A 19,646-nucleotide genomic window follows, 5' to 3' on the forward strand; every position below is an offset into this window, starting at 1 on the left:
TAGCAAACCGCAACCAGGATTCGGAAGATTGGTAAACCTCTCAAATAGGGAATTGTGTTTAGTCAGTGTTATAACTCGATTCATTTTTGCTAAAACTGGTTGTGCAAGGAAGTGACACTTACTTCGCATGCATGTCTTCATTCTGAAACGAAATGTGGGCTTTCGCCCTAGAGAGGGTTGTTTGGCCCATCACATGTCGCTCAAGGCTCTGAGCTTCGGACAACCGAGGAATGAAAGCATATACAGGTTAAGAGAATACAGACAAACAGGACGTGGTATTCAGGTGATAAAGATCAAGCTCACTGGTATACAAAATAGTGACTGATCTAAAGCATGTAACGTATTCCCTTGAGTAACAGACCAATCGATGCCTCTACGCTCTTATCTCACGAGTCTTAATATAGTCGTAAAGTCAAACGGCTCGGCATACAACCGATGCTTCTCAAAAGGCGGAGGTCCACAAGACCCCGACCCCAGGCCATGATGCGCATAATCGAGACTCAACAGCAGCTCATCACCTCCTTTCAGCTCATGCGGATGCCTTGCCTGGTCAAGCTCTTGCGACGTATGCCTTCTTGCCGCAAAGTTGAACGGCCCATGCAGCATTCTCGCCTCGAGAACAGGTGTACCATTGATTCCGGTATCAGCTTGTAGACGAATCCAATGGACGTCACCCCGGCTGCCGTTCTCTTGTGGGACCTCGTACGGCACGTGTAACTCGTCCACGGTCGCTCTGTACAGTCCTATACGTGAGGCCTCCTTCTTATCACGGTATCCTTCGCGGGGGCCTCTGCCAAACCACTGCACTTGGTTGTAAGACTTGGGTAGCGTGAGGTCTAGGCCGACCCGAGGAAGAACATGTGGTGCTGGGGAGGCAGATTTTCGGCGCTCGAGATCGCCTTTGACTCGTACGGAAATGACATCGAGCAACGCAGACACAACATATTCAAGCGTCGCTCTCACAGCCCAAGAGAGTGATGGAGGCCCAATACGCACCTCGGTAGTTACTCTGATACTGTCCTCGGCCACACTCCAGGTAGATTTAACGACGGAAGAACGTGACCAGTCAAGCATGCAGCGTTTCCACTCCTCGCCATCACCGCCGAAGCCAAGGTCGTTGGACGTCATGGCGCGATAGATACTCAGTTCTGGGCCTTTTGTCACGGCAACGCCATCTTCGGACACCCATTTGAACCCGCCGCGGACGAGGTCGAATATGACTTGAGCATTGCCATCGGGAGATGACACGATAAGTCGACCCGGTGCCGTCGTAATCTCAGGAGGCTTCACAGCTTCAGCAATTATGAGGGGGTTAGAAGAGTCTCCTAGCGATGACGATGGGATGTGGACTTGCGACCAGGCTACTTCATGTCCTGCTGGGGCCCAGTTGGTGCTGCTCTTGAGGCTGAACGAGAGGTTCAGCCAACTATCGCGTGATGCGTTGTCTCCAAGGCAAGAAAGACACTCATCAGGAAGCTGGAAGACCCTTGTTAAGCCCGGCTCGATGTGTGGAAGGTCCATGGCCGTTGGCTCAGTAGACTCCCCGTCTTGCACCGTGACGCTCCACGAGCACGCGAGGTGAGACAAGTCGGAGAAGAAATAATGACTTTGGAGCGACACAGTTCCTGTCTTTGGGTCAAAATCCTCCACCGTGACAGGCTCGATGACCTTCTTGTACTCGGCCAAGCCCGGGTTTGGCGTATGATCAGACCAACAGAGTCCATCAAGGATAAAGTCGGCATCATTGAGCTTATCGCCGAAGTCCCCTCCATACCCATAATATGGCGTCCCATTTTCAGTCTTGGTCAAGAGTCCCTGGTTCGCCCACTGCCAGATGAAGCCTCCCTGCAACATCTTCTCGCTCCGAAATGTATTGATGTAGTCTTTCAAACCACCTGGACCGTTACCCATGGCATGACCGTACTCACACAGGATCAGTGGACGGTCTGTCTTCTTGGCAGCATGTTCCTTCAGCTCATCCAGTGTGTTATACATGGAGCTGTAAAAATCGGCCGTGACGGCCTCTCGGTCGGCTTCGTAGTGTACCAGCCTCGTTGGATCACGCTTCTTTACCCAGTGGTACATAGCGGCAAGGTTCTCTCCGTAGAAGGCCTCATTTCCGAGAGACCAGATAATAGACGATGTCGAATTTTTGAAACGCTCCACAAGCTGCACCGCCCGGTCAAGATACGCCTCCTTCCAAGCGGGATTGTCCGAGGTCCACGGTCGACACTCGACGTAGACTTGTTCCCGAAATTCAACCCTGTTAAGAGACAGGGCTTTTTCAGCCAACTTGGCACGTTCCGGTTTGTAGAAGCCATGGCACTCAAGGTCGGCTTCGTTGATGACATATAGCCCCAGCTCATCGGCAACCTCATACATCCTCGGGTCGTTGGGATAATGAGACGTACGGATGGCGTTGACGTTGTGCTGCTTCATGGTGAGCAGGTCGCGACGCATGAACTCGTAGGGCACGGAGCGTCCGAGGGTTGGGTGGTGCTCGTGACGGTTGACGCCGTAGAAGATGATGGGCTGGCCGTTGAGGAGAATGTTGCCGTTGCGGACCTCCACGCGGCGGATGCCGATACGGTGGGGAATTACTTGGTTCCCGTGTACCAGCAGGACGGTGTAAAGGGAGGGTTGTTCGGCGGACCACAGCCTCAGGTCGGTGCCGGAAAGTTGCAGCGTAACGGCCGTCTTGCCCTCCCCTTCACAGACAAGGGTTCCGGTGGGAGACAAAAGCTTGAGCTTGAAACTTGAGACATCACCGTGAGCCTCCACGCTTGCTTTGACCTCAGCATGGGCGAATGCCTCGTCCAGCTGAGTCAGGAGGGTAAAGTCCGAGATTCCATGTTTTGGAAAAGCAATCAGGTATACATCCCGAAAGATGCCTGACAGCCACCACTGATCTTGGTCCTCGATATAAGACCCGTCGCAGAATTTATACACCCGCACGGCCAACGTGTTGACCCTATCATCTTGTTGTTTCAGCAGGCTTGTGATATCGAACTCGGCGGCGTTGCGGCTGCCTTGGCTGTATCCAACCTCTGTTCCGTTGACCCAGACATGGTACGAGCTATCGACGCCCTCGAAGTGAAGTCTTACGGAATGTGTGTTCCTGTCCCAGTGTCGAGGCACAGTGAACTTGCGCCAGTACGAGCCTGTTTCATTCTCCAGCGGTACATTTGGCGGATCAACAGGGAACGGATAGTTGACGTTTGTGTAATGCGGGTGCCCATAGCCCTGCAATTGCCACATACCCGGGACCGTGATATCATCCCATACTGTCGGGTCAACTGTGTCCCAGTCTGGTGCCTCGAAGGGCGAGAGGTCGTGTCGGAACTTCCACGAGCCATTGAGGCTGCGGTAGAGGGAGCTCTTCCGGGGATCGAAGCTAAGCGCGGTTGCTTCGTCCTCGAAATTGTAGAAATGCGCTCGAGTCGCTAGGCGGTTGCGATGAAGGACCTCGAGGTTGTTCCAATCTGGCTGTGATTCAGGGAGAGCCATGTTGAATAAGGAGACACAAGCCGCAGAAGAGATGAAAGCGAACGAGTGAGCAGCAAGACGTTTCGGTGCTGTGCTTTCGTGAATGTTTTTACAACAGCAATCCTGTTTATTTACTGCTACTAAACTATCTAGCTGAGATAAAATACAACAGCTTTGCTTCGGAGCCATCTCCGCTCACGGGCATTCTCGTCTGGAAATCCCCCGCCATTACATGGAACCAAATGATGGATCCCTTACGCAGCAAGACGCGGATTCTGTCATCCCTTAGCTATTTGGTCCACTGCTGATCCTCTAACCCAGCACCCTGGGGGAGGTCATCCGACCATCCCAACGCTAACGATGGTTGCATCGCCATAATATTACCGCGGAACAATTTCACTCTTGGCGCGGCATTGCCTGATAAGATGACCCGCTGCTGCATACCGATCATCCCGAAAGTGTGCCAGAAGCTCGGCATATTGATCACCGAACAAATCCGACCAGGGTTTTCCGACAGTTTCCCGACGGCCTATAACAGCCTAAATATGGCTAATTAGGTGCCTAAGTGTACCATCACACAGGCCATAACCGACTCCCACATCCAGCTTCTTGCATGAAGCTCTGCAGTGGTAAGCTTAATCAGAGATGAGACAGAAGCATCCTGTCGTTGCGCAAGGTTGAACAAAAGAAGGAAGGGAGTTAGCTGAGACTCGTAGGTTGATGAGGTATGATGGTAGAGAAGTGTCTCGATGAGAGATGTTGAAAAGAAACATAGGTTGTCTAAGACTGACTCGGAGCTGCCTCTCTCATAACACAAGGACGAAGACGCGGAATCTTTTCTTGCTGAAATTCGGAGGATATTTGAACGCAGTAGACTATGAAGAATTCCAGTCGTCTTTGCAGCGAAACATCTCCTACGGGAACTTTAGACTTCTTCTAACAAGAAATACTCTAATTGACTAGGCACAGGGGATTCCCTTAAAGCTTCTAATATCTGTGAGAAGACTCGACCTTCAGGGTGGCTTCTCCGATAGCGGGAGCTTCGAGCGATCCATCGTCCATAAGGGCAAATGTATATTGCCCTGCCTCCAGCACACGCTCGTACTCGCGATTAATCACGGGAAGATAACGGTCCACCTCCAATCTTAGTGTCGCGGTCTTGGTCTCTCCCGCCTCAACCTCAACGCGAGCAAATGCGACAAGCTGCTTGTCGGCCGTGATCACGGATGATGGTTGGCGTCTCAAGAGGTAGATCTGCTCCATTGTAAGAATATGACCGCAAAGGAACAGTTCGAATTTCAGGTGACACGCCCATGTATCTTCAGGCTATGGGTAACTTACCTGAGGAATATGACTTCCAGCCATAGCGCCCATGTTTGTGATGGACACAGAGAACGCAAGGGTATCGCCATGCGAGAAAGTGCCTTGCGTTCTACCATCAGTAGTCGACACAGCACTCTGCAAGTCCTGGCTAAAAGTGGTATATGATAATCCATATCCGAACGAGTACTGGAGAATCATTGTTAGCGAGGATTAGAAACCTTTGCCGGCCATATTGGCCCGGGGAAAGAAGAAGGAAGGGAAGATGTAATCATACCAGTACTGGCTTGGGCACATCAAGATAGTAGGGAATGTGGCTTTGGGGTTTGGTTGTGCGCTGGCTATAATACAGTAAGTAAGAAGTTGACGTCTTGGAGGAGATAGTCGTACTTGTAGAACACGGGAAGACAGCCGACATCATAAGGGACACTCATCGTCAGACGACCGCCGGGGTTGAATTCGCCAAAGAGCACGTCCGCAATAGCCTGACCAGCCGCTTGACCCAATAATCCCTATTGGGGACACAATGGTCAGAATATGTTGCACTAGACCGGATATTGACTTACGGTGCTGAGGACGGCAGCAGACTGCGCGTAAAACTCGGGGATAGCAAATGGCCGACCGCCCTCCAGGACGAGGACAACTGGTTTTCCCAGTTCAAAGATGGTCTGTGCAAGTTTCGCTAGAATAGTCTATCAGCTCGGGTCAGTGTATAAAGTGTCGAGCTGGTTCTTACTCTGGTCCGTGGACAGGCCGAGGGTTGCGCGATCGCCGTTCTCGCCGTCACTGTTCCAAGCAGCTCCAACGGCCAGAACAATCAAGTCAGCATCAGATGCGACACTCTTCGCCTGGGAACACAGAGTAAGTATGAGCCAGCATCAGTTTCGAAGGGAACTTACTTGACCGATGGCGTTCTTTCTGTCAACCAAATTCCAAAAGAGTTGGATCCTTGAATGAACTCCTGCTGCACTCGATCTCGGCCAATTGGGGTGTACTTCGCACTCAATTCGAACTTTATGCTTTGAACCAGGCGTGAAGAGAAACTCAGACCCTCCAGGAGGCGGGGCGGTGCCCTTCTCGGCCGTGTAAGTGTATGGCATTATCTCTCTCAGAATAGTGCCAGGGTTGCTATCGTCCGACTGTGAAACCAGCTTGCTGTCGATGTAGAGCCGGGCCGTCGTCTTCGGTGTGACACCAACGCCAATCCATCCGTGAACTTCGCTGCTTACTGGGACCTCGAGATCGCCTTCCCACACCACGCCGAAGCTGTTGGATGCAAGGCCGATAGGTGGGTAAACTCCCCAGTCGCGGTTCGGCATTTCGATCACTTGGAATGCCATGCTTTGGAACTTGGTGTCGTGGTAATATGTCGCCTGAAGGCCGCCTGCAGAGCCGTTCACCGATAGTAGATATCCTGGGATTGGGTATTGTGCGTTGTACTGCCAGTTGTTGGCTCCCCACGCCGAGACGACATCGACATTTGGATACCCAGCCCTAGCGAGGTGTTCGAGAACTCCTTGTCGAATGGTACTAGCATTATTTCCGGGATTCGCACCCCAGACGCCTGTGTAACTTCCATAGTTGAATAAGTCCGCAAAAGGGCCGACCAAAGCAATCTTGTTGATTCTCTGCTCGGATGGCCGAATCGGTAGAGTCCCGCTTCTGTTCTCCAACAGAACAATTGAGCGTCGAGCTGCCTCGAGGGCTAGAGGGATGTGCGACAGAGTAATAGCATTGGGGTCGGTGCCCTCAGGTAGATAGGGATTATGGAAGAGTCCCAGGTCGTACTTGGCCTCGAGAATCTTCCGGACTCGCTTCTGTAGTTTGGCAAGCTCTACATCTCCATTCTTGACGAGTTCAGCAACAGACTATTTTGCCAAGTTAATGAGGAGTCGTTGTTTGAGCGAAGGCGATACGTACGCTCACAATTACATCAGGAGCAAAATCGTAGAGCAAGCTTCCGCCGCCAATGTTGAGCCACTGTCGAATAGCATCGGCAGGAGAATCGGCGACAAGATGACCTGTAAAGGTCTCTCGGAGTCCTGTGACGCGTTAGAGAAGAAGAGAAGTAGTTGGGATATAAGCTCACCCCACCAATCTGAAATAACAAATCCTAAACGTAATAATTATCAGCGCTATCTGTGCGGATGGGTCTGAAGATATACCCTCAAAGCCCCATTCTTCGAGCTGCTTATACAACAATGGGTCAAGATGGCCCGGTAGGTCATCCACTGCGGTATAGGGCCTAGATCTCAAATCAGCCGTTGAAGAGGGGCAGTAGGAATGGATAATGCGACATCATTACTCCTTTTACTCCTCCTGCCTGATCGATGGCGGCTTTGAACGGGGTGAGTGTCTCGGTGAGCAGCTCTCGTCGACCACGGCCAGCCCACGCATTAGAATGAAGCCCTCCCGATGGTGCACCATGACCACCGAAATGCTTCAGCGACAACGGTCAGTATTCAAGCTTGTGCACAGGGTATTGAGACGCACCTTGACGACTGGGAGAGCGGCATCAGAGTCGGACAAGGCTCCATTTTTGGAAAGGCCGGATGAGTACGCCACACCCATGTGCGAAACCAATACAAAGTCTTCGCCATAAGTTTCTGTTGTCTTGAGTCAGCGGACATTGTACTATTCTTGCATGGATACTTGAGCATACCCTGGGATCTTCCGTAACGGGGCTCCTTTGCCACGTCAAGCACTGGAGCGAAGCATACTTGGATGCCAATAGACCGAGCTTCTGTACCCAGCGCTCGCCCAACGCGATAGACGAGGTCAGTGTCGAAGCTGCTTGATAACGAGAGAGACTGAGGGAACACGGATTGTCTGTTTGAGAAGACGGCGTGGAGGCTCTCGCCAGTTGCCATCAGAGGAATCTTGACCCGCGACTTCTCCAGGTTCAGGGCCTGGAGAGAATTGAAATGCGTGTGGTGAGTGGGATACCTGGGTTCGTTTCAGTAAGAGCTCATTCTTGGCGAACTTGGCGGTCAACCTACCAATCAGACATGGCTCCTATTCCTGCATCCGGAGCAAGCCGCAAAATCTGGTCTGTAAAGGCACTTCTATTAGAATACGCTGGAGCCGGCGTGCCGCTCACATACCATAAGGGCTGTAATCGGACTTTTCCCCAATGATCCAGTTGCCAGATATCACTAGAAGCTGAGAAGCTACGGCGATCAGCACCAGCATTGAAAATTCGTCATGTGAGAGAGACATACCCAGTTCCTCGACAGTGAGCTCAGCCATCAGTTGGTCCAGATGGGTCTTTTTGTCGTCGAGTGAGATGCGGCTTGGCATTGGCCTAGCTGCCGTTTCCGACTGGCCTGATGGCGCAGACGACGGAGTAACGAGCTCTTGCACTGTCATTTTGCAGTTTGGTGGCAGATATAATTGTGTAAACGGTCAATATTTTTTGCACGAAGTGAGTAGTTTGTGGTTGAGATAACAGCATACTTATATATGGTCCATATGTACCGCCATCAATGAACTGAAGCCCAATCAGCACGTCCATGTTCAACGCGGGGAATTCCCACATCAGAAGATGCCCTGGCAGATGGGGATAAGCACCGCGGCGAAATCGGAGTAATTTTCGAGTGGAGACGGGCATTCCTCAAGTCTTGCCGAAGGTCTTGGCTACTCAGTTCAGCTAGGCTCTTCGGGAGTGACTGGCGTATCAACAACAGCGTCAGAAGATTCGAAAGGATGCATAAGGTCCTGCAAGTATCTTCTCTTTCGTTGCAAACGAGACTGAAATGGCAATGCGAGCCACTACTTGCCTCTGTCGTCGTCTGCGTCGTGGCACTGCGAAAAGGTATCGTGTGCGTAAGCAGGGTTCCCAGATTTGTTTAGCATTTCTCACCTGTATATATCTTTCTTTCATCACGAGCCAAGCTCAGTATCTTCTTCCATCATGACTGCGACAATGACCGACCAGGTTTTGCTGAGAAACTGTGGCCACAAGCCCCGGGTCTTCGTCACGTCGGATATTGGCAACGACCCCGACGACAACGAGAGTCTGGTCAGACTTCTTCTTTACAGCAATGAACTAGACATCCAAGGTCTTGTCCCATGTACTTCAGCATGGATGAGATCTAGCGTGCATCCAGAGGAAATGGAGAAAATCATTGAAGCATTTGGAAAGGTCAGGGACAATCTGAACGCTCACGTCCATCCCGACAACCAATATCCCACTGCCAGCTACCTACAGTCTGTCGTCAAACCTGGCCCGGCGCTATACGGCAGAGAGGCTCTTGCTCTAGAAGCCCCTCTAAGCCCAGGAGCTGAACTGCTTGTCAGCGCTTTGGATGCGTCCAATGAGCCACTCTGGTTCCTCAGCTGGGGCGGTACCAATGTGCTTGCTCAGGCCCTCCAGCACGCACATCAATCCAGGACGGAGAATGAGGCACAGAGGCTTCGAGCAAAGCTCCGGGTATACGCAATCAGCGACCAAGACGATACGGGCCTCTGGATTAGAATTACCTATCCCGATATCTTCTACATCTGCTCTACCACTGGCTGGAACGAGTACCGCCTCGCGACCTGGTCTGGTATCGCCGGTGACCTATCGCAGCCAATGGACGAGGGAGGACCCGACATCACGAAAGTGACTCAGGCATGGCTGAAAGAACACATCCAGATCGGCCCTCTCGGCCAAGTCTACCCAGACTTTGTGTTCTCGATGGAAGGAGACAGCCCAACATTCTTACACCTCATCCAGAATGGCCTTGGTTCTCCAGACCATCCCCACTGGGGCAGCTGGGGAGGCCGCTACGTGCTGGTCGATATAGGCGAAGCAGCGAAGCACTACGCAGATGCTCGTGATCTGGTGGTAGGCAAGAATGGCCGCAAATGCCAGTCCAACTACGCCACCATCTGGCGCTGGAGAGATGCGTACCAGAACGACTTTGCTGCGCGCATGCGGTGGACCCTTCATGGTGATCGGTCCAGGGCGAATCACGCGCCGGTGGTCATCATCAACGATAGCGGACCTGGGCCGGAGCCATATTATGTCAGTGCAGAGGTCAACTCCGAGGTGCTGCTTGACGCCAGCCAGACGTATGACCCTGACGGCGACGATTTGACGTTCCGGTGGTTCCAGTACAAAGAGCCCACAAAAGCCCATTCCCTCATCTACTGGCCCAAGGTGCCGGATCTTCCGGTCAAAGTCCAGGATCCTTCAGGCGCCATTGTCCGGGTCCAGTTGCCGCCCGCCAATTGCTCCGCCGTAAATGTTCTCACGGGGGAGGCAGTCGAGCGGGGGCAGACTCTTCACCTTATTCTAGAGGTCAAGGACAATGGAAGTCCGAGCTTGGTCACGTACAAACGTGTGGTGCTACAGGTGACGAATGTTGGGTTACAAGGAGCTGGGAAGGCCTACCGTACAATGACAGAGGCGGTAGAGGCTTTTAGCATGTAGAAAACTTCCAGTACTCCCCAGGATGCTTGATTACAGCCGCATATACTCATTATTCCCGAGGATAGGGTTTCACCGCTGTGGGTTGGTTTTTGATGCCGCTTTCTGTGAGTCATTACACTTTATGGTTGCGTCAGGTCAAGGCCATCAAGCCGCAGCAGGTCTGTGCCTCCAGAGAGAGGGACCCTCACAGGGGTCTGCGATCCTAAAAATGGGCCTGCTCACGCACCTCAGCCCAAGCTCAGCCCGGCTCAGCCTGAACTCCGGGTCCCTGAGCCCGACCTCAGATTAGAGCGGCAGGAGCTCAGTTTGAGAAACGGAAATAGATTTTGCCGTGGTTGAGTTTCGTCTCCGAGTTAAGTGATCCATAAAGTCCCCTCGCGGTCCTGTCTTTGTTCCCATGCAATTCTCACCTCATCCAACCTCCCATCATGGACACCCAAGATGCATCCCCACGCAACAATTGCCCTCTCCCAAATGAGGTCTTACTGCTCATATTTTCCGAATTCCTCATCACGCCAAATCCCGATCCCCGCCGTGGTCCCTTTGGCATCATACGATGGACCCTCGGAAGATACAGAGATTTGAGCAATATCTGCAAGGCCTCGAAGCAGCTCAAGGCTGTCGCCCAGCCTTTGCTGTACCGCTTCTTGCTCACCTTTCCTTATCATCGGGGCGTCGACAAGGCCCTTGGCTCGATGAGTAACAATCCTCAACTCGGCGAACTGGTCGAGGACTTTGATCTGCGCTACACCCTCGACACGCTCAGGTGGGACAGCAGGCATGGCGAGTGGTTCGGGAAGGCTCGTCCATACCTCAAGCTACCGCCTGAGTTGGCAGATGAGATCGAGTCAGTGCTGTGTACTGTGTTGAATCACTACACCATGGAAGCCCGGGACGCCTTGACCGCCTTCTGGCTTTCTCTGATGCCAAATCTAAAGAAGCTAAGCTTGGACATGATGGACGAGACTGAGCTCACGTCTGCCCTCCTAAAGCATGCCGTTGAGTCTACCGAAAAGACCTCGATAGGCACCCGGCCACTTTCCTCCCTTCAGGAAGTCAATTTCACCCAGGCTCCTTTCAAGAAGGAGAAATCGATTTACATCACCGCTATCGAGTCATTATTCAAGCTGCCCTCGCTGAAAACCCTACGAACATCCAATGTGCACTGGACCCAACCGGACAATGGCGAGCCCTTTGTGTTACCTACAACTACCTGTTTGCTTGAACACCTCGACTCAAGGTCGTCGAAAATGCCACTCGAGACTTTGAAGAGCGTCTTGATGGCATGCAAGGAGTTACGAACCTTGAAGCTTGGCGTCCGTCTGGAAAGCTATCCTGGCGTCTTTCCCGTCTCCCATGATTTGGGTAAAATTCTACGAGAACACGGCCAGAATCTTGAGAGGGTCAGCCTTTCTTTCCACTTCACCTCAACAGACAGAGAAAACGGGGAATGGTTGACTGGTGAGGAATACATGACCCGAAAAATAGGCGACCTGCGATGCCTGTCCAAGTTGAAACACTTTGGACTAAGCTTGCCTGCTTTTGGGGAGCACATGTACCAATGGAGGAGACCAAACGGCCCCTTCCCGCCATTGACGGACCTCGCCGAGATGCTGCCGCCTTCACTAGAAAGTCTCGTACTCCGTTGCGGATTTTGCGATAAACAAGCCCTAGTAGAGAATCTCAACAGCTTGTTTGCCGCTAGGGAGATGTTTCCTAATCTCTGGTGCGTTGTGTTGTCCAGCGAAATCAAGTTGGAGAGAGACTTGATAGACCTTGGATGGGCTTGGAAGACGGCGGAAAGGGGGGACGAGGGTTGGAAGTGGAAGACAAAGGATGTCGGCTCGTATGGGCTTTTGGTTATGAAGAAGACGGGAGTTAAGCACAAGTTTGACATGAAAAAGCTGGATGAACTTTAAGTGTGGCTTTGGGCTCTTTTGTCGTTAATGGCGTCTCCAGTGGAAGACATTGGGCACAATACCAAATACAATAGTGCCCGTCGAATGTATGGTAGCATCAAAGCCCAATGCCGTGACGCACTGCAAGACTTGAGATCCTTGTGTGCTTTGGGCGATGCTGATTTATCTGGTATGATCATGCAGCAAGTCAGGACTTGTCCCCCGATGATGCCGCTTAACAATTGTCATTGTTGTCAATGAAGCACCCACTCACAGCCATGGTTCGGCTCCCTTTGAAGGCCGTTGCAAGCTGCCTTTGCGAGACTGTTGCAAGGTGCGATCGTTTGCTGAGACCGCTCCATAATGGTTCACGAACAGCCGCATCAATGACAGAAGTAAGAAAAAGGCCTTGAATCAGAACTTGGCTGGGATATTCAGTGTGCAGAGCTTGTATCGTGATTGACTTCATATCCTGCACCCTTGTACCTTAAGAGTCTGATTCATTTCCCAGCTTGCAGTATAAATAACACCAATGACACGAATGTCCAGTGGCTCTCCAAACCTCCATCATCAACTATCCCACACAGAACTCCAAACTTACCACTCTACGCTACGCCTACCTACATCGCGATGGACTCCAAAACGACTTCAGACGCATCCGTACCAACCCTTATATTTACTCACAAGTTCCCCAGAATGCTCGTAAAGGACAATGCCCGCCTTCGGGATGCCTTGACGGAAATCTACGGTACACGGTTTAGCTGGAAGACTGTGGGGAATGACATTTTGGTCACGGTGCACATTGGCACGCCGGTGTTTCTGAAGGAGAAGTTGCAGGAGAAGGGGGTCCTTTTTTCCGACGCAACCATAAATTTGATTTAGCAAATACCGCGACTGGGCATGACGGATGGGCTTGTATGTCATACAGTGCCTCCTAGATATTAATCACTTGATATTTTGAGAGTCGGCGGTTCTGTTCACGACTTCTTGACCGCCGGTCCATTTTTGTTCTGTCTTGGGCTTCGAGATGGTGGCCAACACAAGCGATTGCCGTTCCCCCATTTCGGCCAAGATCAAGGTTTTTTGTACTCTCGTCAGCTGCTGATGGGAGCTTGGTTACCATCACACTGTCAGGATGTGCGAGCTGTGACTGAGAAGGCCGATACATTCGACAAGTTGCACCTCACAGTTGAGAGGAATGCTTCAGACAAGGATCTGCAGGGAGGCGATATGGAGCTGGCCACCGAATTTAACAGGTTTTGCGCCTAACAGCGATTTGTCGACGATTGCCCGGCTCATCGGGTTTTAAGCACCTCCGAGATGGTCCACGCTACTCTTCTCATGCTGTCGCGAATGTCTGGTTGTTTCTCAGAGATGCTTCTCTGGTCCATCGTTATTGCCAAACATAGCTGGGCTCGTGAACCTGAGCCCAAACCGGGTGCAGTTATGGAGGAGACCAAGAGACTAATCGATGAGTCAGATAGGGCTCCTGCGGGCCAACATATTTTGTTTCGTCTTCCTTTTCACTGAGTACTATTTCAGAGATTCCCCTGGCTTGTTTACGCTGGAGGAACGAATGCGAAACCTCTCTCCATTGGTGCCACCAGCTCTTCTTGGTTGAAAAGCTGTAGAGTCTTTGTAGATAAGGGGCACGATATCCTGTGATGAGGATCTGGGAGTGAATCAGGTGGATTTCGCCACGTGAGAAATCACTCTGGTGGAGATACGCAGCGGAAGACACGCACCAAGCCTTTTACTGTTTCATTACAGCCGGCCAACTAAGGACACTGCAAAGTGGTGAGGATGCCCTTTACGACTGTCACAATAACTGTCACTTCCAACGTCTCAGCAGGAAACACGCGGCAGGATGTGAGTGGAATGATGGTACATCGGATAGTTCCCTGAATAAACGAACTGGAGCCAGGGGTACGACTGAATAGTTGCCTTGATTCCAACCCATCCTCTCGTGGGGGTACCCCTTGCAAACAAGAGCGCCCAAAGAATGTCTTGCATAGCAACATGCGTGATTCATTGCTATATAAGACATATAAATACGGCTTTTTCGTCACGTAGAGGAGCGAAGCAGAATCGCTCCCCAACCCACCTCACTTACTCTCAACATACTCCTTTTTCTGCGCACTACACTATTTCCACACATCAAACAAACACACTAACCTTTCTACTGTCACCATGTTCCAGCCCAAGATGCGACTCGCCGAGGAGAAAGACGTGGACCAGATTACCCAGGTCTTCCTCACGGCCATGCAGGACGACCAGTCCTAGCCATATCGATTCCCCCACCGCACCCAGTACCCCGAAGACCACTGGAACCACAACAGAGACCTTTTCCGCAGCTTCATTTCCCCAGAGTACGACGACTGGTCAGTTGTGATTGTCGAGGTTCTGGATGATGCCCAGGCGTGGCGCATCGTCGCCTTTTCCGCGTGGGACATTTCCTATGTCAACAAGCGGGTTCATGGGCCTGGATACATCCCGAACTCTCGTGAGTGCGCATCCACTACAACCTGTAAATGCGAGGAACTGACTCCGGTCCAGCACAGAACGACACCCGCAAAGCTGGCCACAGCCGAAGGGACACCGACCCCAAGCACCTGGCGGCCTTCCAGGCAGCCCTCAAAGAGAGCAACCAAAAGTACTTTAGCCAGTTCGTTTCGGACTAGATCAAGCTGCAAATTCTGGGCACACTGCCCGAGTACCGCCGTCAGGGCTTCGCATCGCAGCTGTGCAGATGGGGGATGGTGAGGGCGGCTCAGGACAAGCTCGCCATGACAGTGAGCGCGAGTCCGCAGGGGTACCATCTCTACGCAAGCTTGGGATTCAGAAAGCTGGGCCAGAAGGTTGTCCATGCTCCCGGCGAGGAGGAATCGCTGGTTGGAGAGTGCATGGTTTTTGAGCCTGGGCAGTAGGTGGAGCGCGCCGAGGGTTGATGAGTGCCTTGATTTGATGGACAACTAGTTCTTACGCTATCAATTCACCACTCTTGTTTAATTACCCTGACCGTTGCACACAAAGTCGATTGTCTAGGGACCTCTCATGCTACTGACCCCTGCACTGCTAGTTGGTGTCTACAGCACATGATACAGTCCCCCCTTTCCCATGTCCAGTTTTGAAGTGCTGGTCAGTCTTTCCTCTGTGCATCAGCAGGCTTATACTAGCTCGGCCACTTGAATACTCAATTTTCCCTTGAAGAAATGATCTTTTGAACACCGGGTTGGAGCCACGAAACATGTTCCAAAATCCCCTCCTTCTCAAACGACTCAGAAAGTTTCTCTCCATTCTCTGTGAAGTGGCCCCAAGACTCGTAGTGCATAGGAACGAGCACATCAGCTCCAATCTCTCGGAACAAACGACTGGCTTGCTTTCCACACATTGTAATCTGTTTCTTTGTGCCGTCGGGCATCGCAACAATGGCGGCCCCAATGTTGAACATTGCGATGCTAATATGGAACTTGTTTCTCATCTCTGCGAGTTCCTCAAAGTAGACGGTGTCTCCGGAAAAGTAGATTGCATTTGGGAGGCCATCTGTTTCTCCGAAGGTGGGGGATGTGATGATGAAGCCGGTACACTCCTGGCCTGGGACGTGTTGGCAGGGTACTCCAGTGACGCTAAACTGCTCGCCGCCAACATTGAGAGGCAGAGTTTCCCAAGGAGATATTCCCCTGACATCAGGGCGTGGTGCCAGGTTCTTTGCTCCGTCCATGGTGGTGATGACTCTTCTACCATCAAGCAGTTGTCGGCCCAGCTCATCCAAATTATCGGGGTGGTCTTCATGGCTGAGCAGAACAGCATCAATGGCGGGCAAGTCATGTAGTGCCATGGCAGGGGTGTCGGTGTTCTCGAGAATTACCACACCACGGTCCCACTGGGTTCCAGCAGGAGAGAAGAAAGGGTCGGTGAGGAGGTTGACGCCATTGATTTGGAGGATAGCGGTGGCGGTCCCGATGTGTGTGATGTTGACCTCTGCGTTGATCTTGGGTGAAGGCATTGTGGAGGAAGTGGGTCCCAGTAGGAAGCAGTGTGCAAAGGCTTTTAGCTAGCGGGTTAGACTAAAGACTTTGTTGCGTTGTAGTAGGGATAAATGTAGTAGGGATAAAAGTGAGTTATATAAGAAGTGCGTCGTTGTTGAAGGGCAGGTAAACCAGCGAATATATACTCAGCGCGCCCCAATTCAACCTCTGCTAATGTTGAGACTTTTGACAAATACCAATATTATTAATCCCCCAGGTCATTACGCAAAAGTCTATACCTGCTTACCGGATGGTGACCTGATGACTGCGATAACGTGAATGGCCAGAGCATAAGATGGGTGTGCAGAGGGATGACTTTTGCAAAGCTTGGCGAATATAGTTACCTAAATGAGCCTAGTTTCTGGAATGATCGGGGCCATGACGAGATCTATCCGACGGGTTTTTGCATGTAGTCTCCCAATCCGAGCAAGGCTGGCTTTTCTTGGCTTTCTGTGCCATACACCACACATGTAGCTCACGAGAGGAAGACGCCATCAGAGAGGGTTAAACACTCAGATGGGTAAGTTTGTTACGACATGATGCATTCGTATTACTCATCAGCATCAAGCATCTGTATCAGAAAATAATAGCCCGTTTCCTTGATAAACCGTGACACACGGCAAAACCAAAAGGCCATTTCCGGATCATCCGCACCAAACGTCTTCAACACGTCGCAAGCAGTCTTGAGCGGAAGACTTATGGAAGCCGCTCCAAACAGTTTGAACTCTTCTTTGAGCAGAAACTCTATGCTCCGAAATGTCCACAAGGCGAGTTGGTTGATCATCTTGACGTCCAATAGGTCATCCAGGCCCCTCCTCTTGGTGGAAGTTGAGAGACATGGAAATCTCGACGTTAATCTTATGATGTTGTGGGCGCAGATCACTTGAAATGCCCAGAGGTGGGTGAAAAAGTTTCCGGCAATGATGTCGGGAAACTGAATTGGCAGGTCTTCCTGAGCTGGGAAGATGGGAAGCCACCGGTGGGCTGTAGTTTCTTCCTTGACAGTTTCGTCTCTGCGGACGAGGTTTTGGAGAATGTTCAGCAATTCCTCGACTATCTGCTGGGCGCTTGCTACGGCTTGGTCGGCTGGGGTATCCGACAAATCATCGATTCTGCCCAGTATCTCGGCGAGAGGGAAGACCTCTGTGAATAGTGACTGGAGAGGCGATGGGATGTAAAACTCAAAGGGGATTGAGGTCCAGGCAGGGTCCGATAGAAAGTGTTTCCTTCGGGAAAAGAATGCCCGAAGAACCTAGGTCCGTTAACAATATGCGCTTGACTTGGAGGGGCTTGCTTACAAGGACCGGTCTAAATCCCACAAAGAGATGATGAGAGATTCCCGAGGCGTAGAAGCAAGGTTTTTGAAGCTTCATGAGATCCTCTATTCCCTTTGCATGAACAATGGCGCTGGTTGAGCCCGTGGGCATGATCATCTAAGGCTGTCAGCTCGGGCTTAACGAACGATTCCACACTGTAGTAGAAATTAATACCTCGGACAAGAATAAACACATGATGCTGGCAGCCACAATATTTGGTGCTGAGGTAGCCCAACCATCCAGTCCGCTGTTCAGTGACTCGAGAGCCGTGGTGTGTGCCGCCAAGGCATCAGACATAGGTGCCCTTCCCTGACTCCCTCTGGCAAGAATGGATACTGCTAGTGTTTTGATGGCAGGTGAGAGACATTGATCTGCCTTTGACCCCCTGGCCAACTCAGGGAGCATCTCAACCCAGCCACCACATATCCGATGGGAAAAGATGGAGGCTTGCGAGGGGACAAATTGAGGTGTTTGCCCAACGGGACTGAAGTTTTGCACGACAAGTGAGATGATGTCGAGTAGGGGCCAGCTTAGTGAGCGACTCAGAGGAAACTTGTTCGTGGGCAATGTTACCTGTTTCGTAACAACTGGCTGTGCTTTCTGGCTGTCAACGCTGACGCGACGGCGCTGTCGCCTAGCTTTGGTTGCCCTCGCCGCCGGGTATGAGTTTGATACGACTGGCGGTCGGAAGATGAGATCGTGGTCATATCCTGCGCACTTCTTGGAAGAGAATAGACATTGGGAACAACTCGGTAGTTTTCCATCACACCATAAGGGGCATTAGACCGCGGCTGCGAGACTCTGTTTGAGGAGACTTACAGCTAACTTCCGAGCCCTGCACGTATGGCAGGTGGTTGTTTTTCGGATCTTCATGATGTTGACACTTTGGAAGATAGATTATTCATACTGACACGCGTTGAGACGGGGAATGCTTAGGTCTAGAGCCGGATCCAGTCCGTTCGGCCGGCATCAAATGATGTTGTCAAGTGGCGACGACATACGAGGGTCATCTTGCGCTACGCTGATTGCGGTAATTAAAACCGCCAAGACATTAGCGTTGTGGGGATTCAGGAGTGAATTGGCCAATCATATAATTGCTCCGGGTTTCAATCTTCAACCTGATTCTCTTTGCTTTCTAATGCTTTCAACGTTTACACAACATCCTTGCCCTGAATGATGGTTCCGAAGGCGTCGGCAATCTCAAGGAGGGCAGTCTTTGTCAGCTCCTCAGCCTTGACTCCCGGAATATCCCTGTCACCGACGGCATCCTCGGCGATGAGGACGTTCCAACCCCGCTCAGCACCTTGACGAGCAGTTGTCGACACGCAAACGTGAGCCTTGGTCCTGTTAGCATCCATCAAGTGAGTAGCGTTCAACATGTATTCTTCTCACCATGTATCCGGTCAAAACAATCTTGCTTCGCTCAGTGGCTTTCAAAATGTCCTGCAGATCCGTGTCGGTGAAAGATCCAGGGTAGTTCTTCGTAACGACAGACTCCCCTTCAACGGGCTTCAACTCGGGGAGCTCTTCAGCAAGCTCAGTTCCCGGAGTGAAGACGGGAGCTCCAGCAGGAGTAGCGTGGACGACGTGGACAACAGGGGCCTTGGCGGCACGGTACTTCTCAAGAAGAGAGGCGAGGGCAACGCGAGAAGTGTCTATGTTGGCGACGCGAAGCTTTCCCTTAGCATACTCGTTCTGAGCGTCGATGATGACGAGGACGCTGTCGCTGGTCGAGGCAGTGGAGGGCTGGACGCCGATGAGAGAGCGGAATGACACAGCAGACATTTTGAGCTTGGGTGATGAAGAGTTGACGGGATTGAATATGAACGATATTGAGTAGAATAGACTTATCAATCACCTCAAAAGACTTGATAGAATGTCGCCGTATAAATAGCTTGGATTGAGCTCCCCACAAGGGTCATCGGGCGACAGGAATACTATGCCCATTTTGGAAACATATTCCGCCAAGACTTTCTGCTGATGCATGGAACTGTACTTGCTAATCGTAGTGGTTGATCACGCCTTCGGAAAGCATCAAGACGAAAGTGACAAATTGAGTCGCCGACCAACGTTGATTGCATTTGAGACCATGGTCTGAGATGAATCGCCAGAGTGTCGGGTAGCTAAAAACATAGCTTGGACCAACTGTTGACTGATTTCGCGCAGATGGTACATCTGG

The 19,646-nt window shown here is 51.5% G+C and overlaps 7 protein-coding genes across 7 annotated transcripts; 3 read left to right on the top strand and 4 right to left on the bottom strand.

The window, feature by feature from the left end:
- Nucleotides 1-381: 381 nt before the first annotated feature.
- Nucleotides 382-3,507, bottom strand: NCS57_00319300 (Beta-galactosidase; the record flags this gene model as incomplete). The annotated part of the gene is made up of 1 exon (XM_053053203.1): nt 382-3,507. The coding sequence occupies one exon, from the start codon at nt 3,505-3,507 to the stop codon at nt 382-384; it is 3,126 nt and encodes a 1,041-aa protein (XP_052918449.1).
- A 5,212-nt stretch (nt 3,508-8,719) lies between these two features.
- NCS57_00319400 (uncharacterized protein) lies at nt 8,720-10,225 on the top strand (the record flags this gene model as incomplete). The annotated part of the gene is made up of 1 exon (XM_053053204.1): nt 8,720-10,225. One exon carries the CDS (start codon nt 8,720-8,722, stop codon nt 10,223-10,225), a length of 1,506 nt encoding a protein of 501 aa, XP_052918450.1.
- A 428-nt stretch (nt 10,226-10,653) lies between these two features.
- On the top strand, nt 10,654-12,144 carry NCS57_00319500 (F-box domain-containing protein; the record flags this gene model as incomplete). Its single annotated transcript, XM_053053205.1, has 1 exon — nt 10,654-12,144. One exon carries the CDS (start codon nt 10,654-10,656, stop codon nt 12,142-12,144), a length of 1,491 nt encoding a protein of 496 aa, XP_052918451.1.
- A 2,169-nt stretch (nt 12,145-14,313) lies between these two features.
- On the top strand, nt 14,314-14,804 carry NCS57_00319600 (N-acetyltransferase domain-containing protein; the record flags this gene model as incomplete). Its single annotated transcript, XM_053053206.1, has 3 exons — nt 14,314-14,399; nt 14,463-14,626; nt 14,680-14,804. The coding sequence occupies 3 exons, from the start codon at nt 14,314-14,316 to the stop codon at nt 14,802-14,804; spliced, it is 375 nt and encodes a 124-aa protein (XP_052918452.1).
- Nucleotides 14,805-15,316: 512 nt separating this feature from the next.
- On the bottom strand, nt 15,317-16,129 carry NCS57_00319700 (Lactamase-B domain-containing protein; the record flags this gene model as incomplete). The annotated part of the gene is made up of 1 exon (XM_053053207.1): nt 15,317-16,129. One exon carries the CDS (start codon nt 16,127-16,129, stop codon nt 15,317-15,319), a length of 813 nt encoding a protein of 270 aa, XP_052918453.1.
- Nucleotides 16,130-16,701: 572 nt separating this feature from the next.
- NCS57_00319800 (Zn(2)-C6 fungal-type domain-containing protein) lies at nt 16,702-17,956 on the bottom strand (the record flags this gene model as incomplete). The annotated part of the gene is made up of 3 exons (XM_053053208.1): nt 17,642-17,956; nt 17,450-17,584; nt 16,702-17,403 (listed from the first exon to the last, which is right to left on the bottom strand). The coding sequence occupies exons 1-3, from the start codon at nt 17,870-17,872 to the stop codon at nt 16,702-16,704; spliced, it is 1,068 nt and encodes a 355-aa protein (XP_052918454.1). The 5' UTR covers nt 17,873-17,956.
- Nucleotides 17,957-18,618: 662 nt separating this feature from the next.
- Nucleotides 18,619-19,252, bottom strand: NCS57_00319900 (Isochorismatase domain-containing protein; the record flags this gene model as incomplete). Its single annotated transcript, XM_053053209.1, has 2 exons — nt 18,619-18,804; nt 18,860-19,252. The coding sequence occupies 2 exons, from the start codon at nt 19,250-19,252 to the stop codon at nt 18,619-18,621; spliced, it is 579 nt and encodes a 192-aa protein (XP_052918455.1).
- Nucleotides 19,253-19,646: the final 394 nt, after the last annotated feature.

The sequence above is a fragment of the Fusarium keratoplasticum genome, chromosome 2 (assembly GCF_025433545.1).
Source record: "Fusarium keratoplasticum isolate Fu6.1 chromosome 2, whole genome shotgun sequence".
NCBI classification, from domain to species: Eukaryota; Fungi; Ascomycota; class Sordariomycetes; order Hypocreales; family Nectriaceae; genus Fusarium; species Fusarium keratoplasticum.